The 26,833-nt window shown below is 53.1% G+C and overlaps 1 protein-coding gene across 1 annotated transcript in view; it reads left to right on the forward strand.

Moving 5' to 3' along the window:
• The first annotated feature begins 12,641 nt into the window (after nt 1–12,641).
• Nucleotides 12,642–26,833, forward strand: part of EFNB1 (ephrin B1) — a 45,057-nt gene continuing 30,865 nt past the window's right edge. The window contains exon 1 of the mRNA XM_014887904.2: nt 12,642–12,851. Within this exon, the coding sequence (XP_014743390.1) occupies nt 12,736–12,851 (116 nt within the window). The 5' untranslated portion in view covers nt 12,642–12,735. The remainder of the gene's footprint in view (nt 12,852–26,833) is intronic.

Raw genomic sequence — 26,833 nt, forward strand, 5'->3', positions numbered from 1 at the left:
CCCAGCTCCCCCAGCCTGGCTCCAGAGTGGCTCCAGCCCTTGGAGCAGCTCCGTGGCCTCCTCTGGGCTCTCTTCAGCAGCTCCAGGTCCTTCCTGTGCTGGGAGCTCAGGCTCTGCAGGTGAGGTCTCACCTGAGCAGGGCAGAATTCCCCCTTCCCTACTTCCCACGCCGGGATCAGCCCAGGCCTCGGGGGTGTTCTGGGTTCCCCTGGGGGCCACGGGCTGGTCCTGTTGGATGTGCCCAACCCTGTTAGTGGAAGTTTGGGATTGGTTTATCCCGATCAAGGATACTGATTCCTGCTGGAATTAGGGATGTGCTGCCCTCGGCGCTGTCTCTCCTCTTTTCTCACCTCTAATGAACTAAACCCATCCCTCTTTGCCATTCACCTCTGGGGGCAGAGTGCGAGGGATTAGAAAATGAGGGCAAAATTTCCTCCTGCTAATTTCTGCAGATTCCCTCCCCTCTTCCTGCTGCCCATTCCCCTCCGGGCCGTGCCAGCTGCCCACCCTTGGCAGTGCCCTGTTCCCTGAGCATCCCACGCCGCAGGATTTGGGATGCCCAGTCCCCCACCGGGATGCCGGGGCAGGGCGGCGGGAGATTCAGCGCATCCCTGCACGATCCCAGCTGGAAGGAGGATGAGGATGAGCCCAGGTGGAAGAAGGATGGGCAGGCAGCGAATTGCGGCCGCGTTTGCATCTCCGTGGGTGTTTTCTTCATTAAAATGCTGTGGGAAGAGGTTACCTCGCCTGCCTCCGTGTTTGTTGTTCCTGAGCTGGAAACGAGAGCTCTTTGTCAGGGAGAATGGGAAGGAATTTTGGCAGGAAAGGCTTTCCGTGGGCTGCCGGGGGCGTGTGGGCACCGGCCGTGGCTGTGGCCACTGCCCACGGAGGGACCGGAGCTTTGGCAGGGGGAGGACGGGGCAGAGGACTTTTGGGCAGTGTGGGCTTGATTTGGGCCACCTCGATGGCAAAATTCAGTGACCCTTTTAATGGCCAAAACCCTCGCAGTGTCTGTCACCTGCGTTTCTGAGGGCATCTCTCTGAGGACTCCTCCGTCCCCCTTATCTCCTGTGGGTGGTTACTGCCAGGAATTATCATCTGCCTCAGAACTGCTTTGATCTGTTGCTCCCGGAAAAGGAAAACACGCTTTTTTTCTCTTTATTTTATTTTAGGCATCGTTTATCAGTGTAGCAACACCTTTAGGTGAAGGGGCTTGCAGGCAGGGCCCCCAAACCATGACCCTCTGAGGAAAAGCCCCTGGAAGGATGGGATGACTCGGGATTGGGGGCAGCAGGGACCCCCCTGTGCACCCCACACAGCCGGGAATCCATCGGGCTCCCCGATGGATGGATCCATCCCGGCTCTCCCGATACTCCCGGTGCCTCCAGGCAAGGCTTACTGGCACTGGACATGCCTTGGAGGCAGCGCTGAAATGGATGCTGCTCACTGAGCTCCTTAATTGCTTTTAGTTGTAGACTTATTAAAGAACAAGATTTAAATAACATCAGGGGGAGGAAGGAAAAAACACCTCAATAAAAACAAGCTGAAGGAGGGAGCAGAGAAGCTTCCCGTGGTGCAGAGCGGAGTTACAGCTAGGAGTCGTCAGCAAAGGCTTCCAGGTTTCCTATTTTTCCTCCAAATCTGCTTTGAGTTTAAGCAAATCCCCGAAGATTGCCCATGAATAGTCATGCGGGAGCTGCCCTTGCCTGTGCTCCAGCCACTACCCCAAAAAACCAGATTCCTGGCAAAAAGGAGATGAGAAAAAGCACCAGGTTTTCCTTGAATATTCCTTATTATTCAGGCGAGGCTTGTAGACACTTGCGCTGAGATCTGATAGGAAAAGATTTGCCCAATTATGGAATGGAAACGGTCCCGGGGGTCGCAGCCAAGGGAGGGAGCGGCTCCCGGGGCTCCAGCCCGGGCAAGACGCCCCTGCCAGGCAGGGAGAGCTGCCCCTGCCCCTCCTGGCACAGCCCCACGCGTGTGGGTGTCGAAGTCGGAGGGAAAAAAAAGAATCCCGAGCACCCGGGGGGGAATCCAACGGCGAAAAGGAGCCAAAACACGGAGGGAAAAGTTCGCTTGGTGTGCTCAGGGGTCGGGGAACGGGAGAAGAATCCCAGGCTCGCCCTGAGTGATGGAGGTAGATCATAGGATTCATCCCAAGAAAACAGCCTGGAAGGGGCTAGGAGAGCTCTTTAGGGTTGGGAGAGGGACTCGTTGTGTCTCCTCGGAGCTGATTGGGATCACGGCGGGACGTGGGGAGAGGGCGCTCAGGAACCCAGCACGAACCGTCCGGGGGTTCTGGGTGGGATGAAGGATTCACTCAGGGCTTGGAATTCACCCCAAATTGCCTCATCTTTTCTTACTAGAAAAGACTTTTCCCCCAACGAATTTTCTAGAAGTTACTCTGGACTTGGATGCTGGGATTTCAAATATCAAAAGAACAAAAAGCCGTAGGTCACGCATTTCTTTCCACTGCATCTGGTAAATTCCACCAGCCATCCCCTTTCTCTGGAATTCAGGTTTTTTCAGTGGAAATGCAGGAGGAAAATGGCTCAAAGAGGAGGAAAATGAGAAAAAAAAAAAAAAGAGAGAAGAATGAAATGGTAAATGGGAGAATGGGAGGATGATGGCAGGGCAGGAGCTCCTGCACCTCTGGAACCAAATGCTCTTTCCTCTGTGCCGAACCCCAAACTGCCTGGTTTGATCCCAGAAATTCTTTTACCCATGTCTGAAGCTGGGGGAAAAAAAAAAAAAGGAGAACAGGGATGTCCCTTGGCCCTCAGACATGTCCCTTGGCCCACAGAGGAGTCATTTGGATCACCAGAGTGTCCCTGGGCTCTCGGGGTGTCCCTGTGGAGCCGGGAATGGCAGGGGGAGCAGGCGGGGAAGGGGCTTGGCCGCACGGGGCCGGTCCCTGCCGTAGCTGCAGCTCGTTAAAGTCTGGCTGGAGGCGAGAGAGATCCCTCGATAAAGATGTGAAGCGAAATCGAGGGTAAGTACAGTAATCTCCCAACTTCCCACCGGGGTGTGAGCGCCCAGGTTGTAAATAGGCTGGAATCAAAGACTCATAAACCATGCAAATTGCTCCGTGTGTGTTTGTCTGTCTCCTTCCCATGTCTTTGCCCCTCACCTCCTTCCTCCGAGTCTCTATCTCTCTATCTCTCCTCTTTCCATGAGCTCTGCTCTGCTCCCGACGAGCCTGTTCGGGCGAGGGAGGGACGCTTTAAAAGGCATTTTTGTGGTTCTGGGCAGCAAGTCAAAAAAAAAAATCTGCTTTTTTTTTCCCCCCTGCCACCCTGCCCCCCTCCCCATTCCAGACTCAGGGACACGTCACCCCAAACCTACACAGCCATCAAAATAAACATTAATTAAGATATTTGCAGCGATCTTCACTGTCACAAATTACCAGCCCCACAAAAGCAGCGCTGCAATTGCTCAGGATGTTCAGTTTATCCCTTTTTGCGATTGCTGAGAGATAAAATTGAATTTCTCCACTTTCCTCTTCTGCCTTTCAGCCCATCCTGCTCTGCACAGGGAGCCAGCGGGGCTGGAAAAACAGTGGCACCACGGAGCTGCATCCCAAAAACCTGCAATGGGGCATGGAGCGATGTCCTAGTGGGAATCACGGAGCCATGATCCCCCTAAATGGGAGGATTATAGAGCCTTGTGCTCTGCGAGAAACTGGGATCCCCTCCTGGCTCCTGGGGGGTCGGGATGGGGTGCGGGGTGCAGGGGGGCTGGGGTGTGGGGATGCGAGGATGCAGGGATTCGGTGGTATTGGGATGTTGGAATGTAGGGGTGCAGGATGGCAGGGAAGGCAGGGGTGTGGGGTGAGGGGATGCAGAGGATTACAGGACTCAGGGAGGCCGGGATGCAGGGGCACAGGGATGCAGGTGGGAAGTACGAGTGCAGAGGTGCAGATGTGCAGGATGTGGGGATGCAGGGGATTAAAGGGGAGACAGGATGCAGGGATGCAACAGCACAGAAATGTAGGAATTCAGGGGCACAGGAATACAGGGATGCAGTGGCACAGAGATGCTGGATTGCAGTGGTGCGGGGGCAATAGGATTGCAGTGGTGCAGGGATGCAGGAGTGTAGGGGTGCAGGGATGCAGGGTTGCAGTGGTGCAGGGATACAGGATTGCAGTGGTGCAGGGATGCAGGGTTGCAGTGGTGCAGGGATACAGGAGTGCAGGGGGTGCCTGGGTGCAGGACTGAGGATGCAGGGATGCAGAAATACAGGGGTGCAGAGCCACGTGGATTCAGGACCACAGGGATACAGGAGTGCAGGGCTATAGGATCGCAGGGTACAGGGGTACAGGGGTACAGCAGTGAGGGGTCCAGGGGGGCAGGATCTCCCTGTCCCGGCTCCCGCAGCCGCCCGGGAAGCAGCGTGGGCCGCTCGGAGCAGGCTGGATGCCAGGAGCCGGAGCTGGCAGGGCAGGGTGGGGAAGCAGGAAAGGGAGCCCCGCTCCTCCTCCCCTCGGGGAGAGCTGTGGCTCTCGGCGGGAGGCTTGTGAGTACACACAGACTCTCTGGAGCCTCCCATGTAAATCCTGGCAGGACGCAGCCAGCTCTGAGCTCATTCACGTGAGATCACCGGCTCGTCCGGGGCACGCGGGTGGGGACGTGTCGGGAGCTCCGAGGGACCCTGCCCCGGGGGGCTGCCCGCCGCTTGGGAGCCGGGAGAAGAGCTCAGCCCATCCAAGCCCTCTCCCTCCAGGTCCCTCTTACAGCAGCACCGTGCTCGTGTGGTCACACACAGCATTCCCCAACCTCCTGCAGCCGGCCGGCAGGAACCTGCCCTCACGCCAGGGTGCCGGCTCTGATCCCAGGGACGGCACGTGGGACACTGGGGGTGGCAGATGTGACACTGGGGACCAGCCCCGGCACTGGGGATGGAAGATCTGGCACTGGGTATCAGGCATGTCCCTTGGGATGGGAGATGGGACACTGGAGAAGGCAGGTGTGACACCGGGAGAATGGCAGGTTTGACCTTGGACATGGAAAGTGTGATCCTGGGGATGGAAAGTAAGACACTGGGAACGGCAGGTCTGACCCTGAGGATGGTGAATTTAACCCTAGGGATGGAAGTTGTGACACTGAGGATGGAAATTGCGACACTGGTCTCATCATAGGGATGGAAGGGAATAGCAGGTCTGGCCCTGAGGATGGCAAGTGTAGCACTGGGAATGGAAGATCCGGCCTTGGAGACAGCAAAATTTGAATTTTCCACCCCGGCCGAGGAGCAGAGGCCACGGCAGGCGAGGGAACAGCCCCGGGAGCGGCGATGCCTCGGGCGCATCCCTCGGCAGCCGCGTGTCCTGGCACAGCCCCGGGCTCCCGGCACTTCCCCTGGGATAGGACACAGCCCCAGGTCACCTCCTGCTCCTCTGCCACCCTCCACCGCTTTTCCTTTGGTGTTCAAACCCTGCGGGAGCTTTGTCTGCAGTTGCGACTTCCCCCGGCCGCTGCCGCTCCAAAGAAAACAGATCCATGTGTTTGAAAATCTCGCCTTACACAGCATTCCTCCAGCTTCTGCTCCTTTTTGGGGCTTCTCCTTCTTTCTCTGGCTCGTTGACCTGAAAATGCACTTTGTGTTTTCCCTGGGAGAGGTGGATGAGGAGAGCTCCGGCATAGCTGCATATTAAACCCCACGGATTTTCCCGAGGTGCCGCTGCCGCTCTCCCGCTCCAACAACTTTTTAATCACTCGCCCCAGATAGACCCGATTAGATTTATTTTTTTTCCCTCCACTAACAAAATCACGGCGTTTCCTGTGCTCCTTTCTGGCTATTTAGGCTCCTTTCATGTCTCCCTGCCTGTGGAAGGACGGCCGGCCCCGCACACCGGGATAGCGGCGGGGATTCAGCGGGAATTCCAGCGACAAGCTGCTTATCTTCCCCGCCAGGTCATTAACGAGCTGGTGGTGCCTTTTGCAGGTCATTAAGAGAGATGTTAAGGAATGACCTCGGCAGTGTCCCCTTGGATATTCCCGCCTCCTTCAGCAAGCTCTGCCCCAATGGGTACATTGTTACCTCATATATATATAAAAATATATATATTTATATCTATAATAGATATTTATATAAAAATATTTATATATGTATACATATATATAATATGTTATATATATAATATGTATGTTAAAAATAAATAAAACTATAAATATATAATATAGTAAAGTGAAAAAATTCCTATATCACATATACATATATAAAATCCACATATACCCACATGTAAATATATACTAATACATATATACCCTCATATCTCTCTACAAAATTACATACATACATATATATATATATATATATACACAGATTAATATGTATCTATAGATGTTTCTTTTCCCACCATATTCCTCGTTTCATCTCCCACTGTGCCATTCAGGGCTGCTCCTTCTCCAGCCAATTTGAGGCATTTTCCTGATATTTCCAACAATAGTGGTCAAAGATTTAAAGGCAGCTCACCAGCAGGTCTCACCTTTGTTCTTGCAGGAGTGAGGTGATTGGCCTCTGGTGGGGTTTTTAGGATGCATTGCTTGGTTTTCTGGGAATATCTGGATGCTCAGGACCCTTCTGTTGCCCTATTTCCATGTTTAGGGTGGCACCAGCTGCCTGCCAGGGATTTTTCTTGTAGTGTTTGTGTTCCCTTTCCCTTTGTCAGCCCTCAGCCCCACTCTGCTCTTTCCCAGGGCACAGCCAAAGTCATGGATTTGCTGGAGATGGGGAATGATGTGTCCTGTCTGAGCCAGGAGGGAATTCAGCCTCTCTCACCCATTTCTGTGGCCTCATTAATCGAAGCCAAAATTCCTCCCTTCCCAGAGGTCCGTAGGAAAGGGAGCTGCTCCAGTGAGGATATTTGGGATTAAACCTCTACTCCAGTTCCATTAAAGCTCCGGATTAAAGTGCTGGACTCCAGACAATGCTTCCCTGACTCCCCCAGCTCCCAGTTTCCATCTCCAGACCAACCCCTTTTCAGCCACCTTTGAATTTTTCCCTTTCTTGCAGGGTTTTATTATTTTTTTTAAATTTTTTTTAAACTCCAAATCCATGACTGGCCACTTCTGCAAGCGATAAAAATCTTATTCCTCGCCTTTGGATTTTTTTTTCCAGGCAATTGTAGCTTGCAACACCTTAATTATCGCGGCTCTGAAAACCGGTTAAAGATTTTAATACTTCCTTCCCCAGCCTATTATGCAGCGACTTCTCAGCCCCATAAAATGTTCCTCTGGAGCCCCATGGCCTCGTGCTGCTGCATTTCCCTGCTCTGTCCTTTCCCAATGGATTAAACACTCCCAGCTCCCCCTTTCCCTCTCCCCTTGGGGCAGGTGGGAAGCGCCCGGATTTCCAGGTGGAAAATGGGGCTTTTTTAAAAAGCGAAATCCTGTGACACAGCCAGCAAAAAATGTTGCATCATTTTAATCAGGCAGCACATCTGCAGAAGGTGCAAGATTCCCGGAGCCTGAGCTCGGGAATGATGGGATAAATCACGGAAAAGGCGAATCCTTGACATCACCTTCATTGCTGGTTTTGATGCTCTGATTTCTCTGCTTCCCTGGCACCCATCCTGCCTGGCTGGCTGTAATTCCATGGGTACGAGGCTCTTTGGATGCCTACGTGCCTTCCATATCCTTAAAAAAAAAAAAAATCCATGTTTTTTTTTTTTTATTATTTTTATTTTATTTTTATTTTTTAACAGAAATGTGGGTTAATCACGAATTTTGGTCCCATCTGTGCAGGGCTCCTTGGAAAAGCACTTTCCAGGGAGAAGGGCTGTGCCTCTGCCAGGGTGTTGGGGATACACGTGCCAGCCCGGTGGGATCTCATCCGTTTCATCCTAGAAAACACTTAGGGGGAATATCTCCCTGGTCCCACGGTGCCTGTGGGATGAGAGGAGTTTATTCCCCACCGATATTTTATTTAGGTGAGTTTTAAATAACTCCAGCGCTTTCCTGGGGGAACCATCCCCCGGATTTCTGCACTAAGCACTTTTTCCTGGTGTTCAGCCGACTTTTTCCTTTTCTTTTCTTTTTTTCTTTTTTTTTTTTAATTTTTTTTCTCTGCTTTATCCCCCTTTTTTTTTTTTGCTCCGAGATTTCTCAGGTAATTTAAATGTGAAGTGGCTGTGGAATACATTGGGCTGCAGCTCATCACTTGATGAGGGACTGATTGGGCTCGGAGAGACTCTGCCAGCAGGGAGGGAGGTGGGAGAGCCGGGAATTTTGGGAATGATGCCGAGTATCACCAGTCCAGTGTTTTTAGAATGGAGCAGGTGGGACAAAATCCCATTTTTGGGGATCAGATCATCCCCAAAAATGTTTTAATGAGGTTTCAAGGGAGGTGAAGAGGGAGGAAAGGGAAGCCAAGAGTCCAGAATCCACATGGGGTGGGAAGGGCACAGTGGGATGTGTGGGAAGGGGGCATGGATAGGGCACGAGGAAGCTCCTGGGCTCAAAAAAAGTGAAGAATTTGGGAATTCAACAATGCTCTGTCTTGTTCCTCACCATTTGCAGGTGAGGACGCTCGGGAGCACAAGGTCTGCGAGTGGCTCTTGGATCTCTTATGGAATGGGAGCCTGGAGCAGCACCCCAGGATGGAGCTGTGTGGGAGCTGAGACCCCCAAAACTCGTGACATTCACATGGGAATGTCCATGCCTGCCCCAGGAATGCCAGGGCAGGGCAGGAAAAGGGAAGGGAGATGGAAATCCCAGTAACTCCTTATGGAAACACAAGGATCACCCACCATGCCTGGGATTTTGGGCATGGATGGGGTTTGTTGTCCCCTAGAGCTGCTCAGAGCCCCCTGGCTCACCCCCCCAGGATATGGATCCTTTCCTTCTCCCACCTGGAGCCCAGCCCAGATCCTGGTGTCACCAGTGCACCTGAGGCAGGGAACCATTTCCCATTTAATTTATAGGATTTTTTTCCCCCCCCTGAAACATCCAAGGAATCTCCCTGGTTGGCCACCATTGATTCCTTCCCATGGCTGGGTGGGAAAATCAGGAGCTCTGTTTCCCTGGGCAGGTGTTTCCTGCTGAGGGACAACACCAGGAGGGTTGGGAAGGAGATTTCCCGTTCTCCCAGGCTGACTCCCACCTCTCCAAGGAGTGCAGACTCCAAGGTGTCCCACTGCCCTGGATGAGACCTGTTCCCGTCCCACGGGGCCTCTCCCACTGTACAAGTGTTTGGTTTGGTGTCGCTGACACATTCCAGAGTGGGCAGAGGCCACAATCCGGGTTTTTCCCGGTGTGCCAGGTGTGGCTGTGCCGAGGAACTCTCCATAAAGTGGTGACCTTTGGAAGCTCGTGCCTGCCTCACCTGTGCCTGCCTCACCTGCTCATTCCCCTCATCCCGAGGATCCACATCCCCCACAGCACCAAACTGGGGAGAGGCCACAGGGTCTGATCCCAAAGTGTTCCCAAAGTGATCCTGAAGGGATCCTGTGCCCTCCTGGCCGGGGTGGGGCACAGGGGGATGTGGCGACATCAGCCTCCCCCTTTCCAAAGGATTCCCGGGCTCTGAATCCCCACCCAAGCCTGTGCAGGGAGAGCGGCATCGCCATGGCAACAGGACCTGATGACATCGGCAGGGATGGAGGGGCAGGAGAGCGGGAACGGGCAGGGGATGGGCAGGGAATGGGCAGGGAATGGGCAGGGAATGGGCAGAGATAGCAGGAACGGGCAGGGAATGGGCAGGGATACCCAGGAAAGGGGCAGGGAGTGGGTAGGGAGAGGGCAGGGAATAGGCTGGGAGACCCAGGAATGGGCAGGGAAAGAAGGAATGGGAAAGGAATAGGAAGGGAGAGCCAGGAACAGGCAGGGAATGGGCAGGGAATGGGAAGGAAGACCCAAGAAAGGACAGGGAGGGGATAGGGAATGGGTAGGGAAAAGGCAGGAAAAGCCAGGAATGGGCAGGGAAAGAAGGAATGGCAAGGAATGGGCAGGGAATGAGCAGGAAATGGGCAGGGACAGCAGGAATGGGCTGGGAGCAGTTAGAGAGAGGGCAGGGAATGGGCAGGGAGAGAAAGAACAGGCAGGGAATGGGCAAAGATACCCATGAATGGGCAGGAAGATCCAGGAAGGTGCAGGGAGTGGGTAGGGAGAGGGCAGGGAAAAGGCAGGAATGGGCAAGGAGAGCCAAGAATGGGAAGGGAGCAGTTAGGGAGAGGGTTGGGAATGGGTGGGGAGACCCAGGAACAGGCAGGGAATGGGCAGGAAGACCTAGAAATGGGCAGGGAGAGGGCAGAGAAAAAGCAGGAATGGGCAGAAAGAGCCAGAAACAGGCAGGGAATGGGCAAGGAGAGGGCAGGGAATGGGCAGGGACACCCAGGAATGGGCAGGGACACCCAGGAATGGGCAGGAAATGAGCCATGAGCGGGCAGGGATCCAAGGCCCCTCTCACACAGCCAGGCACTCAAATATTTTTTTTAAAAAATCACATTTTTGGATTTTTTTTCTCCTCCTTGCTCAGGTATTTCCCTCTCTTTTGGATCGGGATGGCTCCGAAGAATCCAAATCCCGCTGCCCCCTGTGCCCAGGGAGCCCCCACACCCCACGTGCCACCCCCAACATGGAAAGACACAAAAATCACATTGAAAACCTTGAATTTTAAATAAATTTTATTAATATGGAGTCAATTTGACCTTGGTTGTATAATTTTTTTTATAATTTTCTCAATAGAAACGGAACTGACTCCACCAATTTTTTTTTTAATTTTTGAGTTTTAATTTGAATTATTTTAATAAAAACCGAAGGGACTTGGGGGGTTTTGGTTTATTTTTACACTCCAAAGTGACTTTTTGGGTTTGTTTTTCAATTTTCTCAACACAAATGAAAGCGACGCCAAAATTTGTTGGTTTATTTTTGTAACAGAAAGGAACTGACTTGAGGGTTTTTTTTAAATTTCCTTAATAAAAAATGAACAGACTCGGGAGGGGGTTTTATTTTATTTTGTTTTTATTTTATTAATAGAAATTAAACCAACTCCAAAGGGATTTATTATTGTTGTTGTAACAGAAAGTGAAGTGACCCCAAAGATTTTCTTAGTAGGAAGAAAATTAATTCTGGATTTTGGCTCCTCCCTCCCAATGGCCAAACTAAAAAAAAACATTTAAAAATTACAAAAACTCCAAAAAGTCCAGAACACATCCAAAAAATTGCCACAGCAATAAAAAACCCACCTTAATCAAAATTTTAAAAGAACCTCAAAACCCCACAAAAATAAAATAAATTTTAAAAAGTTAAAACAAATAATTAAGGAAGAAAAGCTCCAAACAATTCTGGAGATTAAAAAAAAATAAAAGTTAAAAAAATTAAGTTCAGAAGACTTAAAAATTAAGAAACCTTGGAAAAAAAATTAAAATCTGAAAAAAAAAACCAACAAAAAGCAACCCTAAAAACCATCCCAAACCTTCAAAACTTAAAAAAATCAAGAAGATTTAAGAGGTTTTAAAAATGTAAAAACTTCGAAAAATAAAAAAATCTTTAAAAAATTAAAAAGAAAATAAAAAATGGCAAAAACCTCCAACATACTAAAAAAAAAAAAAAAAAAAAATCAGAAAACTGAAAAAAATACATAAAAAGGGAAAAATTTAAAAAGAGTTTAAAAAAATTGAAAATCTGGGAAAAAAATTAAAATCCTGTAAAAAAGTTAAGAAACCCCAAATCTTTAAAAAAAATGGTAAAAGGCAAATATTTTAAAAACACTTTAAAAAGTCCAGAAGGTTCCAAAAAATCTTTAAACAAAGTTAAAAAAAATCAGAGGTTGCTTTAAAAACCCTCAAAAAAGTAAAAAGAATTTAAAAATCTTTAAAAAACCTGAAAAAAGTTAAAAACTTGAAAAAAACCCCAAAAATTCCCAAAAATGTAAAATATTTTTAAAAACCCTCGGAAAAAAAAAAATCGAAAAATATTGAAAGATCTTTTAAAAAACCTTCGAAAAATGTATAAATATTTAAAAATCTTTAAGAGGCCCTCTAAAACGTCAAAAGAAGTGGAAAATCTTTATTAAAAATTGGAAAAAAATGAATAAAACCTTTGAAAAACCCTCTAAAAATGAAAAAAAACCCAGAAAATCTTCATTAATATTTGTTTTTTAAAAATTAAAAATGTAAATACACTCTAATCCGCTGGACAACAAAAAAATCCCAAACCGGTCAAACCCCTTGAAACCCCTCCCAGTCCAGGGATTTTTTGGAATATTTCGGTTCCGTTCCGGCCCCGCCGCTTCTTCGGGCGTAGCCGGCGCCGTCCGCTGGGGGGCGCTGTAGGATCGCGGCTGAACCGGAGGGCGAGGCCAAGCGCGGCGCGCAGCGAGGGGGGGTGACGGGTTCCACGGGGATGGGGACAAGCCGGTGGGGCGCCCATACCGGCGCTTTGCCAGCTCGTCCCCAACGCTGTCGCCTCTTTACCCTCCCCCCGGTAACCCGGTAGCGACGGCCAGCAACCGGGGGGGGCATTAAAAAAAAGCAAAAATCCTCCGCGCTCCCCTTAAGAACCCACAATGGGCGTGCCCTTCCGCAAGGCCCCCCCCGCTCCCTTCAGCCATTGGCCGCCCGTCCGGGCTGTCCACGCCGCTGCCTGCGCGGAGGGGTAGAGCGGCTGCCGCGGCGGGCGGCGCCTCAGTCGGTGCGGGGCGGGCGGAGGCGGCGGGTAGGGAGCGGAGCGGGAGGAGGCGGCGGCGGAGCGTGATGGGCGCCTGACGCCCGGCCCGTCCCGCCGCCGAGGGACGATGGCGCGGCCCCGCGGCGGGCGGTGGCTGCTGGGTGTCCTGCTGGCCCTGTGCCGCCTCGCCGCGCCGCTCGCCAAGAGCCTGGAGCCGGTGTCGTGGAGCTCCGCGAACCCCAAGTACGTGCGGCGAGAGAAGGGGGAGGGTCGGGAGGGACGCGCCTCGCACCCCCCGCGGGGAAAAAGGCACCGAAACCTTGTTCTAAATGCGAATTTTACGGAAACAGCGAGGTTTTTAAGGTAAAATCGCTCCTGGAGGCTGCGGGCGGCGGACGGAGCGACCCCCGGCTGAGGACGAACCCGCGGCGCCGCGCTGCTTTTCGTACCAAAAAAAAAAAAAAATCCTCCTTTCCTTTTTCCCCCCTGTTTTTAACAATGCTTTTACTTCTCGCAGCTTTTCCTCTCTTGAATTCCGTTTTTATTTTTGAAAACCACGCTTTGTTTCTTGATTTTTTTTTTTTTTCATTTTTCACGCCTTTTTTTTCCCCCCCCGGATCGCCGCTTTCCTCCAGCGTTTGGATTTATTACCTTTTTTTTTTTTTTTTTTTTATTACTATTTTTTTTCTGGGTCTTCTCATCCAAAATCAGCCGCGGAGGAAGGCGAGGGGATTCGTTCCGCCCCCACTTCGGGCTGGGTCCGAACAAAGCGGGCAGTGGGGCTGCTCCGCCTGTACAGACACCTAAATCCTATAAATTTATATATTTTCTTATATAAATCTGTGGATGTGGACGCGGCTGCTGTGCAGGAACAGTATGAAGGGCCAGGAGGAGCAGGAATGGGGGGGTGTTTGGTCGCCCCTACACCAGGGCTGGTGGTCAGGATGGGTCGGTGGCCCTTGCTCAGCTTTATCTTGTAGATCGTGGAATGTTTATTTATCTTACTCCTTTCTCCTTTCAAAAAAATTCCTGCTTTTAGCCTTCTTTCTTTTTCGCCCACCACACTTCTCAAGGCAAAAAATAACCCAAAAATAATCCAAAGAGTTTTTTGAGGGTTGGAAAGAACTGAAACAATTTGGACAACCTTCCTGCGTGGACACGTATTCCAACCAAATGTTTATTTCCTTGGTTTCTTGGTGGGGAAAAAGGAACTTTGCAGGCACACTTTGCGTGTCCCCAGCTCTGGAAGCGCTGGGACGGCGGCTCCGTGGCTTCGTTCTCCTCGGTGTGCTTTTCCTTTCATTTCTTTGGGAGTTTTGTCACTTGGCTGGGAACAGAAAGAGCCTTTTCCCCTCGGGAATTGCCCTGCTGGATTCGTGAGCTTGGCAGGCAAATTGGTTCCAGAAAATAGAGTTTTTATTTGGGAAAAGGCAGCTGGAGGTGGAGGCGGCTCCAGCTTGGTGGTGGAGGATGCCGTGTCACCCCTCTTCCCTTCCTTATCCTGGGTTTTCCTTAAGCTGCTGAGGACTGGGAAGTTGGGAGGAGGCCGTGGCCGTCGGCTGGCACAGGGGTGACGCTCCAGGACTTCCCACTGAGCCCTGGAATGGTGGCATTGGAGATGTCCCTCCCTGGTGGGGTGTCCGGAAAGAGCTTGAGGGGTTCCTTGGTTTTCCCAAACTGAGAGCTTGGTGGTTTTCTGCTCCCAGTTTTTGGAGTTCAGCGGTTTCTGCCTTGGTTCACTCCTAGTTCAGAGCTCAGAGGTTGTCTGGATTTAGTTTTCCCCCAGTTTGTATCTCAGTGGTTGCCCACTCTCAGTTCCCCCCGAATTCAGGAATTGGGGTTGTCCACCTTTCATTTCCCCTAATTCAGAGCTCAGAGTTTATCTGCTTCCAGTTTTCTCCCAGTTTGGAGCTCGTTGGCTGCCCGCTCTCTATTCTCCCCAAATTCAGATCATAGTGTTTGTCTGCCCTCAGTTCTCCCCCAGTTTGGAGCTCTTTGCTTTTCCACCCTCGGTTCTCCAGTTTGGAGCTCTTTGCTTTTCCACCCTCAGTTCTCCCCCAGTTTGAAGCTCAGTGCTTTTCCACCCTCAGTTTGGAGCTCTTTGCTTTTCCACCCTCAGTTCTCCCCCAGTTTGGATCTCGGTGCTTTTCCACCCTCAGTTCTCTCCCAGTTTGGAGCTCAGTGGTTGCCTTTCTCCATTTTCTGGGGATTTGGAGTTTGGGGATTGTCTGCTCTTGGTTGTCCGTGGATGTGGAGCTCGGAGGTGTCTGCCCTGGACACAGCTTTCTGGGAATGTGCCATCCCATATGGGGCTGCTCTGTGAGTGCTTCCCCATCCCTGTGTCCCCACAGGGACAGGAGAGAGTGGGAAGCACCCGAAACGTCAGCGTTTCCACCCAGGAACGGCTCTGCTGGGACATGCACGGGCAAAACTCATGGAAGTGTTTTGCCTCTGTGGGGACTCTCGGGGCCCAGCTGTGATCCCATTCAGATCTCTCCAGTCTGTGCCCCTGTGGAGCGATCCCGGATCCTCGTGTCCGGGATCTGTCTTTGGGATCCGTCGCTTTATTTCCCAGCTCCGAGCTTTGCCGGCTGCGTGGCGTTGGGCAGAGCTTCCACACGGCCGCTCCCAGCAAACCCAGCTGAGGAAACCAGTCTGGGGGTTGATGTGCTGGGCAAAGTCCGGCTCCAGCTGGAGGAAAACTCATGCTCTTGGTTGGATTGGGATCATCTTCCGGACAGATCCATAAAAACCCTTCGCCGTTGTATTTGGGCTTTCAAGCCCCTTCCTGGGGCAGTGTCGGGGCTGTGCCAGCCCCCATCCCACTCTGCTGAGTTTAAACTCTTGTTTTTAGAGTAAAGAGAGCTAAAGCCTTTTAAAATAACACGGCTAAGTGGAATTTTCCAACGGATCCGAGGAGCAAGCGTGGCGCTTCGGGCCCGGCCGGCCTCAGCGCGATTGCTGTAAATAAGGAAAATATTTTCCTGCCCTTTCTGGGCAGCTGGGAGCTGTGGGCTCCAGTTCTACCAGCGAGTCTGGGGCTCCTGGTGTTATCAGAGGGATGCTGATAACACATCCGATAGATGGAATGATTTCCTAATCGAGTTAAGTCAGGCTTAAGCTGTGTGCTGGGTTGGGAAGCCCAGGTCAGCTCCTGGGTGTGTGTCCCAAAGCCAGCAGTGAAATCATCACTCACTTCCCAATGTGAGGATGCTGGGTTTTGAAAGGGAAAAAAAATAGGCCTAGGAATGGTTTTGTTGGAAAAAGTGCTAATTGTCTCAAACCTGTGCTTGAGATGAGCTCACCCTCTGAGCGAGCTTTCTCTAGGATGCCTGCAGAACCCTTTGGAAGGGGGCTTGGAGAAGCAATATGGATTTAATTTATTCCATCGTGTCCAAGGGGGGCTTTGGGGAAAGTGCTTCTGAGATTTACTCGTCCCCTTTGCTGCACAGCTGGGGGGCAGTGGGAGCGTGCTCTCCTTGGACAGCCGGGAATTGCCGGAGGAATTCTGCCTAAATCCTTTCTCAACTCCCTTGGCTGTAATTTGGGAGAAATATTGACCCTGGTGGGCTCCTGTACCGACCGTTAAAGGGAAGCATTCCTAATAAAATATAGTTTGGAAAATTCATTTCAGGCTGGAATTCACCTCCCCAGAAAGTATTTTAATAAGGAGGTGGGGGAAATGGGACACATCATCCAGAGAACGGCTCCTTTCGCCTCTGCTTTTCCCTCTTCCCCTTCTAGAAAGTTTTGCTCAGCTCCGAACTTGTTAAAAACCAAATAAATGCATTTATGTAAGAGAAAAAAAAAAAAGGTGAGGGGAAGAGGAAAAAAAAACCCAGACAAAAGTCTAATCCTTCGTGGTATTTTTATTCTGCCTTTAATGACATGATGGTGTCCCATGGAATTCTGTCAGCACTGGGGTTGAAGCCTGGCAGATCTTTGCCTCTTTTAATGCCGTTTTACGAGGGACAAAGTGCTTGTGGGAAAGCTGTTTCCGAGGGGAAGGGCTGGCCTGGAGCTCCAGAGAGAGGGGCTCGCACTTGTTGGAGCAGATGGAATGGAATTACGGGAGCCACGGGCACAGGAGTGTCAGCATTTGGGCAATAGGGAAAACTTGCTGCTTATTTTTAATTGAAAGTCATTTCTGGCGTGTAGAGACTCCCCCTTCCTGAGGCTGAGAGGTAGGGAATGGCTTTAAATTAAAAATATGGGAGGTTTAAGTTCGGTATTGGGAAGAAATTCTTGGCTGTGAGGGTAGGGAGGCCGTGGCACAAGTTGCCCAGAGAGTTGTGGCTGCTCCATCCCTGAAAGTCCAAAGGCAGGTTGGATAGGGCTTGGAGCAACCTGGGACAATGGGAGATGTCCCTGCCCATGGCAGGAGGTGGGGTGGGGCTGGATGGGCTTTAAGGTCCCCTCCCAACCCAGACCATTCCAGGATTTATGATTCTGTGCTCCCATCAAGAATCCCATAGCCCCCATGTGCACCTTGGCCTTTCCAGGGCTTTTCTTCATCTCCCGAAGGCTGGCTTGGGCAAAGCAAGCCTGGACAGCCTGCTTTCCAGTTGGAGTTTCCCTTTGGAATGGGGGGGATCCTTTGCTGGGTGCCAGGCCTTTGGGAACCCTCCCAGCTCCTGCACCCCACAAGGCAGAACCCCCCATGCCCAGCCCACGTTTCACTGGAGGCATTCTCTCTCTCCCTGTGCCAGGGGGAAAGGAGCACCCAGGGCTCCTTGTGGGTCGTATGGGAATGACTTCATTAACTTAAATTAAAAAAAAAGGGAAGGCAGGGCTGCGGCTCTTGCAGTAGCCGGGTAAATACCGCTGGATTCCATAAAATGGATTTAACTGCTTCCTTTAAAAGAAAAAAAGAGCCGTGATGGGGTGGCTGATTGATTGTAAAAGGAGCCGGAGCTTTCTCCGGAGCAAAACAGCTGCTGCAGCTCCTTGGATCTGCCTGGCAATAGGGCTGGATGGGGCTTCCATGGGGCTTCCATGCCGTTTCTGACTGGGAAAGGCTGGCAGGGGGCTGGCGGGGGCTGCTTCCCTCTGCTGCTCCTGAGCTCTTGTGTCGCTTTGGGGTCTAAGCTGTTCCCTTGAATCCTTATCCCAAACGGGCTGAATGTGGCAGGGCGGGATGTGTCTGTGCCCTTGGTGGTGCAGCCAGGTGGGCTGGGGGGCCCTCTGAGCAGCTTCACGAGGTGTTTAGGGGTCCCCTCAAATAGCTTCTGTGGGGACTCAGGGGGCCCCCGAAGTCCATGTTTTTAGTGATCACGGGGGTCGCAAAGAGCCGGGGTGCACGAGTAGTCCCGTTCATGACGTCCGTCAGGAGCTGTTTAGATTGTCCCCGTAAACCAGAGGCTTAGCAGTGGGGATGATCCCTTGTTTCCATGTAGTATTTGTGTGTCCCAGCTTCCCCCCGGCTCTCCCATAGCTTTGTGCTCGCTGTCCCCGTGGCAGGGCACCCTGTCCTCGGCACAGCGGTGGCCGTGCTGACGGGAAGCCTGTCTGCCCGAGAAGCGCTGGACTCCGGTGGGAAAACATCTTGGAGCGATCAGTAGCACATGCTACTTGGAGTCTGGCAGCTGGAATAGGGTGGGGAGAAACAAAGCTGATTCCGTTCTGTCTCTAATTAATGATTGCTGGGATCGGGGAGCAGGAGCAGAACTCGCTCGGCGCTATCGCGGCGTCACATCTGGGCAGGAATGTGCGGCCCGGCTGTGGGGCTTTTGTTGTGCAGGGCTGAGGGACAGCCCAGATCCTTGCTGCTGTTCCCCGGTGCCTTCACCTTTCCCATCCTTTGCTCTGGGTGGGGTGGTGTGGCAGAGAATCCTGCTCCGGAGAGCCGGAGGGATAGTGGTAGTGGTCCTCCTGCTTGTGGAGAGGGTTGGTGCACAGGGAGGGGTTTTTCTTTCCCTTATGGGTTGTCTCTTGCTTGATCACCAGCTCACTGCCGTGCTGGAGCTTCGGGATCCCATTTGTGGTTGGAGCCCTGCTGACCTGCTCAGGGCTGTGCTGGAACCTTTGGCTTTCATCTCCAGTTGGAGCATCAGAGCTCAGCTCATGGCTGTGCTGGAGCTTTGGGATCCTGTCTCTGGTTAGAGCAGTGGTGCTGGGCTCATGCAGTCTCTGGATCTCATCTCTTATTGGAGCCTCAGTGCTCTGCTCATGGCTGAGCTTTGGAATCCTGGCACTCCTGGCTCCCCCAGCCTGTCCAGGCTTGGTGCCAGAGGAGTTGGACAAGTCGGGGCTAAACGTCCTGCTTGGTGAGGCTGGATTTGTGCACAGTGGGGTTTTCCTGCCCCCTACCCTTCCGTGGAGCAGGTTCTGCTGGAGCTGGAGTGGAAGCTGCGGGCGATCCCCGGAGCGTGGCTCGGGGGCCTCCAGTCCCTCCTCCCGGGAGGATGAGGGGACAGGTTTGGGGGGTTCCTCGTGGTGTTCCAGTGAGCAGTGGCTTCTCTGTGAGCTCTCCCTGCCGGAGCCCCCGGGCGGGATCCGAGCCGGCTCAGGTGCCGGCGTGGCAGTGCTGCCCCGGCCGAGCTGAGCTGAGCTGAGCAGCTGCACTTCAAAAATGCCAGCTATTTATAACCCTGTCTCGGCTGCTCGGGAATAACCTTTTCCTACCCGCAGCCAGCCCTTCCCAGGTGGGCTGCTTGCCCTTTCTGAGGCCATGGGACCAGGCTTTTCCAGGGGGGGCGGCTGTGTGAGGGCAGAGCCCGGGGTTTGGTTGGTATCCGGCCATGAGCTCCCCTCGGTGTTTTTCAAAGGCTCTATCCCTCTCTGGTGCTGTGCCTGCACAGAGATTCCCGTGTGCCATGTCTGCTGGGGCTGGGCTGTGGTGAGAAGCTTGGAGTCACCTGGTCCGACGTGGATTGGTCCTTCCTGGTGCCAATGTGGAGGTGCCCGGTTGGGACACTTGGGAGATGCCACACAAGGTGTCCCAGCTCCTTCTGTCCCAGCACATTTAGGTCAGAGTTTGGGAAGTCCAAAGCCTTGGAATGAGTGCCCTCCCTTGTTGGGGGTCCTGGCTGGTTTTGGTGGCACCCAGGCCTGTGTCACTGCTGGTGATGGGACAGGAACATCCCATGTCCCAGCAATCCCTTTCCTTGTCCCTGGCATCCTGCAGGATGAGCCCGGTCCTGTGTGCCAGCTGCCCTGCCTGGCTTTTGCCATCTCACCTCTTCAAGTAGGTACTTTGGGAAAAGCAAAGTGCCTTTTCATGGCTTATGAGCTATAAACCTCCTTTCACCATTCCCATTGATCCCGGAGTGTGTCCATGTTTTCCTTCTCATTAGGCTGGGAAGCGTCTGCTGTTGCTCACGAGGCGCTGAGGCTCGGCGCCGTCTCCTCTTTACCACTGATTTTTCCCTTTTAATGGATTTCTGAAACGTGGGAGCACGGCCTGGTGTGCGGGTTGGCGGGCAGGGCTGGCAGCCTCGGGATGTGGAGGGATGCAGGGATGTGCTGGTGCTGGGCTCCGCTCTCTTTGTCTGGGCTTGCTGTAGTATCGCAGCCAAACGCGAGAGGGAGGGACGCAGCCCCCTGCTCCCACTGGGATTTCAGGGGGCAAATCCTCAGTGGGGTCTGGAAGGGGAATGGGTACAAAGGCACTGCCCCACTGAGGCAGGGTGGCCGGTGTTCCTGCGCGGGGGGCCGGGCGGCTCCCAGGGATGCCGGCGTGCCCTGCCTGCGGCCGGCCGGGAGCATATGGAAAGGATCTGGGTGTAATATCCCGCGCTGCTCCGCGGCTTTGCTGAAGAGGCCACTTCAGCAGGGGACGCGGCGTGGTTAGTCCTCCCAGCTGACACATCCCAGGCCTTCCTCCAACTTAAAAGAGCTTGAGTTCGCCTTTGAATCTGAGGATTTATAGCCCTTTTAGGCCTCTCCAATAAAAGCACGGCTCCCTCCTCAGACAGAGCCCACCGTCTCCCTCCTCCGGGCTCATTATCCCGGGGATTTGTGTTGCTTGCTCTCGCTCTGTTGTTCGCTACTGCCGCTTTCTTCAGATGTGTGGCCGAGAACTTCAGAGCAGAAAAGCCGAGCTGGAGAAGCCGCGGGGCCCGGCCTCGCTCCAGGTTGGAGCAAGCATGGATCCACATCGAGCGGTGTTCCCAAAGAGAGCCCTTATCTGCTGATGATCCCCTGCAGTTGGGGAGCAGCAGTTCCTCTTTGTTCCCTCAAGGATTGTGAGCAAATGGGATGAGCTCCCATTGCATGGAGAGCTTCAAGCAAATGTCTGCTCCATATGTCCATCCCATCTTCCTCATCCTGGCACATGTGGACACTGGAGCACCCTCAGCCCCACAGATTTCTGCTTTCTAGAGGCCCCTCAAGCCTCAAACTGTTTAAAGGGAGGCTTAGGAAAGAGGCCAGAGAAACGATATAATAATTATTGTATTACAAATTGTTTCCTTTAATGGGCCCTGTCGGATCGTTCAGTCTGCTAAACACATTGTGCCCTCCCCCAGCCCCTTCCCATTGCTCCAGCCTTCCCTCGAAACCCTTCCCTGCCAGAGAATTCCTCCTGGTGAGGAGCTGGGGTGCTGGGATGAGGGATAGGGCTGTAGATGCATCCACCTGCTCCTCGGTTCTCCACTTGTGAAAGCAGATGAGGTGGCTCTGCTTCCGAGGGGGGATCCTCTCCCTGCACGTCCCTGCCTGTTCCCCATGCTCCACAGTTTTGTACTGCCCTGGATGTTGGATATTCCAAGGGCTTTTGGCTGGTGGCACCCCCAGCTGATTCTCGGGGCTCATGGACATTGACTCAAAAACCTCTTGCTGTGCAAGGGCTCCTTCTCTCCCTCCCGTTCTTTCCTGGCGTTCCGGTGTGTGCTGGCAGAGGCTCCCAGGCAGCTTTTTGGCAGCTCCCAGCCCTGAGGGCTGCAGGGTGTAAGGAGAGGAGCCACCAGCGGCTCTGTGAATTTTTTCGTTGCCCCCCAAAGAACGAACGTGTTGGAATTAGGCAGCAGGTTACGTTTCTTCAAGGCCAGGCAGCAAATATGTTTTAAATTTGGCAGCCGACAGCGGAGAACGGGTGGGAGAAATTTTCCAGGTATTGCATTACACTTTCCCCTGAAAGGGCTCTGCTTTGGGGCTGGGGATTAAAGGGAGGAGAGGAGGGGGACCCCCCCTCCCTTTCACGTACTCAGAGCCCTGCTCTGAGGGTGCTGGGGCTGGGATGCCCTCTCTGGGTGCTGCCTATCCTGAGTGATGCCTGCCTCGGGTGATGCCCATCCCGGCTGAGTCAGGCCCTGCTTGGGGCAGAGCTGTGCTACGGGGGATGATCAGGATTAATTTTTGGGCTTCCTCCCTCTGGGTGCGATGGGAAATTTCCAGCATGCTCTGGGCACCGCCCTGGCCTGCCGGGCTCTGCCTGGCCCCCCTCCCCTCCTCTCCTCTTCTGTCCTCCTGTGATGTCTTTAATAAATGCTTTATGCAAGAGCAGACCTGGGATCCACTCCCAGCACGGACCTGGGGCTCGGCCAATTAGTCAATTATTTCAAAAGAAGAAATTAAAAAAGGAAAAAAAAAAAAAAAAAAAGAGATGTTATTTTTATAAGGGAAGGTCTGGCCCATGGCTCAGCCAGCAGCCCCTCTCCTGTGGGAAGAGCTGGGGTGGGAGAAGATGGGGGAGCTTTGCACAGCCCTTCCTTCAGTGACCACAGCCTGCAGTCACTGAATTCCCCATGTCCCTCTCATGTCCCCCCATGTCACCAGGACAGGGAGCTGCCCCTCACACCATGCAAGGGAGGGGATCTTGGCAGCTGCCTGTGCCCCCTGCACCAGGCTGTCCCTCCCAGCCTGTCCCTTGTCCCTGAGCAGCCAGGTGGGTGGTCCATGAGTGTCCATCCCTGCCGGAGCTGGCACTGGTGCATCCCATTGTTCCAGCTTCCTTCGCAGCATGTGAGGAGGAGGAGGACATGTGTCCCCAGGAGGTGGGAAGGGCTGTCCCAGTGCCACTGGGGATGCACAGCCCCTTTCCCTCTCACTGGGCCAAGGAGGCCTGGCTGGATTGGAGTTTCAGGAAGGCGCTTGGAGGTGTGAAGGGCTGGAGGCAGCTGGAATTTCCCCTTCAGCTGTGTTTGGGTTTAAGATTTGTATTATTCTTCATCCATGGAAATTTTGTGAGGCCGAGATCTGGCTGTGCATCCTGGCCGGTTTGTGCCCCCCTTTTCCTGCAACCCCCTTTCCCTGCCCCCCATTAGCAGTGCCTCAGCTCAACTAATTACTGAAATAATTGAGGCAGCAACATCCTGGCAAAGCAGTGGAGGGAGGGGAAAGGAGAGGAGGGTCCCTTGTGCTTCCTGGACCCCCAGCCCTCTCCCACCATTCCATCCTTCGCAGCTTCATGCCTGCTGCTCATTTAATGGCAGTAGAAGAGCTTTTTCCTATTTTTCTTTTTTTTTTTTTTACTTCTCTGAGTTATAGGAAGACTTGCTGGGAGTAGGGGATGGAGGAAAGCCTACTTGTGTTGCCTTGGCTTGGCATTCCCTACCTGCAGGAGCGGTTCTGGGATGCAGGGATGGGGGGGAGGGGGGTCCCACAGGAGTCCATTCCCAGGAGCAGCTCCCGATCCTGGTGAGGTTTCATGCTCGATTCTGCTTTTGATCTCTGCCCTGACTTGGTGAGTTCTGGGTGCTGTTCCCTAATTACCCCCTTCATGTGGGGCTGTGCTGGGTATTTGTGCTCACCCAGTCTCTCCAGAAGAAAAACCCACCCAGCGAGGGTGTGTGCGGGGCGGGGGAGCCCACGTGCTTTTTCAGACCACGGAGGAATCCTCCAGGCTCTCCATATAGCCCTGGGTGCTCCCACCCACGGCAGGCAGTTTCATGCTCCCTGCCTGGTTTCATAACATCCAAGAGAGGCACGAAAGTCTTCGTGAGCCACCTCCCTCTGCCACGTGTGGAGTTTGTGGGCTCAGGAAGGTGGGTAGGGGAGCCCCTGTTTTAGGTGCTGGAGATTTTCTGGATGTGCCAGCCAGCTGTAAAAGTCCTGGTGCCCATCAGCCAGCCTTTCTTGGCTGGGTTTTCCTTTTGGGATGCAAGCTGTATGTTGTCCCTGAGCACAGTGTGGGATGAGAACAATGCCAGGGAGAATGCAGGGACTACCTAGCCTGGGGAGGGGCTGTTCAGGGTGGTGGGGATGGGCTGTGGGATCCTCCTGACTCCGGCTCTCCTAGGCAAGGCCTGCTCCTCCTTATTTTTCCTCTTTGAGGATGGAGGCACGTGGGTTGAGGATAGAAACACATGGTTTGAGGCTGGAGGCGTGCTGGTTTAGGATGGAGCACGTGGTTTGAGGATGGAATTGCATGGGGTGCGTTGGTGGCATGGGGACCCATCCCACAGAGCTCCCAGAAGTTCATCCATGCCTGTAAAACAGTTGGAGGTTTTTGGGGCATCAAACATAGAAGTACAGTGTTGGAAGTGCTGCAGCATCATACCAGGGCACTGGCAAAGGAGATAAATTGCTGTATTCCTTATCTGAGTGGGATTCGTCCTTAAGGTGACTACAGATGCCTGTCTGCTGTGCCCAGTTCTCCTGTGACCTGGCAGGAGGAACCTTGCCCACCCTGCCCTCCATCAGGAAAGTCTCCACTGTCTTGTTGGGATGAGGGGAAAAAAATCTCTTTCCTGGTTTATGACAGAGAGATTGCTGATACTGAGAATGGTTCCTTACAAAAGGAGTGGGTGACAGATACAAGAGCGTTGGGATAATTGCTTCCAGATGCTGCCTCCTCTTGTCTCCGGGGCTGTGTGTGTTCCAGCGTCCTGCCAGCTCCAGTGAGTGAAACCAGGGAGTCATCCCAAAAAACAGGGCTGGCTGGAGCAGTGTCAGACAGCTCGGAATGCAAGGACTCCTGATGTCATCCCAGCTTCTGGTGGCCAGTGTGATCCTGTGTGGCTGTGGAAGCAGGTCAGCTCACAGGGGCTCTCCCAGTTCCTCCTGGGGAACTGGGAGAACTGAAGCTGGGGCTTCAGGAGGAATGCCGAGTGCTGCAGGACTGGGATACGCTCTGGAATTGGCAGCGCCGGCTGCATTGTGCACGGCAGGCGGCTCTCCCGGATCCTGCCTCCCCTTGTGCCATAAACACGGCGTTTTTGGCATCTGGGCTTTCTTGCAGAGAGCCTGGTTGCTGCAACAGCATTAATGATTATTTATTGGCTCTTAATGCCAAATAATGTCAACATCTGGCTGACGCAGCACACACGTTCCTCATTCCATGAGGCATCTCCGAGCGCTCGGCATTGGGTTGGCGTTACATTGGCGTTGGGCTTGTGCGCTTCAGGAATTAGAAGGTAGCAAATGGTGGGGTTGTTTGGATACTCCCCTGAAGGGACAGATTCTTGAAGGGCTTCGCTGCTGACCTTCTCCTTAATTGCTGCTCTGCGGCGCCGGCAGGACCAGCTCAAAGGGAGCAATGAAGCGTCGGCACCGGCGCTCGGCCCAGGGCCCCGCGAGGGGAATGCTGCTCCCTCCCTTCTGCCGGGATGGTGCCTCTCTCCTTGAGATTCCCTGTGCCTGGCAGCTCAGAGCTCCACTCGTAACACCTGTGTTAAGGTTACTACCATTCTAACCTTCATATACACCAGCAGTTGATGCAGGATTTTTCCCAAGGTAACTGGCACAGAGTAAATGCAGCTGATTATAAAGGTACCAGGGAAGAAAAGGGAGGAGAATGGCTTTGCTGTGTGTTCTTGCTGATGGACACAGGCTTTACCCCCCTGCAGCTTTCCCTGCTTTCAGCTCCAGACAGAGCTTGGAAGGAAAGAGAAAGGAAAATGTGAATGGAGGAAAATTTACTTCTCCTCTGATTCCTGTGTGGCTTCTGAAGGTGAGAGTTGAGTCACTTTGCCTGGAACCAGCTCAGCAATTCCACCTCGTCCCCAGAGAGTGTCTGAAGTCACGCAGGGAGAAATAATGCTGGGGGTTAAAAATAGACGCTGACAATAGGAAGGGAGGACTGGAAAAGCTCCGTGTCAGGCAAGGTGGACAGAGCCTGGTGAACAGCATTGGGGTTGTGCACTGCTAGAGCTGGGCGTTACTGGGTTAAACTGGAGTTAAACCTTATTTGCACTCGGAACCTGGAGCGGATTTCAGTCTTGGGCTTGCGTGTCCATCCGGCAGCCTGGGGAAAACACTTGTGCTTTTAAGGGGCTTGGAGAAATGAGGGAAGGATGTGGCACTGCTGAGGCCAAGGTTGGGGAAGGAAACAGCTCAGTGAATCCAGATTGCTGGAGGAGGACAGGTGGGACAGAGCTGGGGCAGAGCAGAGTCTGGCACTGGCACCTGTGGAAGTGTTCCAGCTCCCCTGGCATTTTAAGACTTATCTGCAGAGTGAAGCACTTACACTCGATCATTACCATTTGGGATGTGCAGTCGTGACCAAGCCCAGAGCGCTTTGTCGGGGTCTCCCAGTGCCACCAGTGACCTCCGTGCTTGGAGCAGGCTGTGCAGAGTGCTGCTTGGCCGGGGACAGCAGAGCAGGATGGTGGCTCCTGCAACCCTTGCCCGAGGCTTTTGTTAAAGCTCACTGAAACCATCTGTGGCCACCAGAGCCTGAGCAGAGCCCCGGGCGACAGCGGAGGCTGGGGCAGCGAGTCCCCGTCCCCGCGGAGGGGACACGGCCAGCACCGTCCCCCGGGGCGGCCGCCAAGCAGCAGGCGGGAGGAGATGGGGTCACAGCTCCCGCTGGAGCGGGACCAGGAGCGATTCCGGCTTCTCTCTTCGTTTCCAGCTCTTTTCTTTCTCTCCTGTTCCTTTCCCGCTGGCAGCGCGCTCGGCCCTCTCCTGGTGCTTCGAGGACAATGGGGCTGCGAGGTGGGGCGGGAGGGGGACGGAGATGAAAGGGGAAAACTAAAATCGAAGCATGTCTCGAAAGGGCATTTTGATGTAAATGGGACTTTTTGATAGACTTTGAGAGACACCGGCAGAAAGGGCACCGGCCCCCTTCGGCGTGCTGAGCTCCGGGCTCAGCTCTTTCATTTCCTCAGGAAAAGGGCATTTTTCCACCTCCTGTTGGGTGCAGCCACGGTTCCTCCTGGTGCTCTCCATCTCCCCCCGTGTCCTGGTGTGGAGCCCTGTGTGCGTGTCTTAATGAGCTCCAACAACCGGAGCTCCTGTTCAGATGGTGACAGCAGCGGCTGAAGCTCAGGAAAGGGAGATGGCTGCTTACAGCCCATGGGCGGCCGGGAGGGCCCGGCTCCATCCCACCTTCCTCCCCCCGG

The sequence above is a fragment of the Sturnus vulgaris genome, chromosome 14 (assembly GCF_052056855.1).
Source record: "Sturnus vulgaris isolate bStuVul1 chromosome 14, bStuVul1.hap1, whole genome shotgun sequence".
Taxonomy (NCBI): Eukaryota; Metazoa; Chordata; class Aves; order Passeriformes; family Sturnidae; genus Sturnus; species Sturnus vulgaris.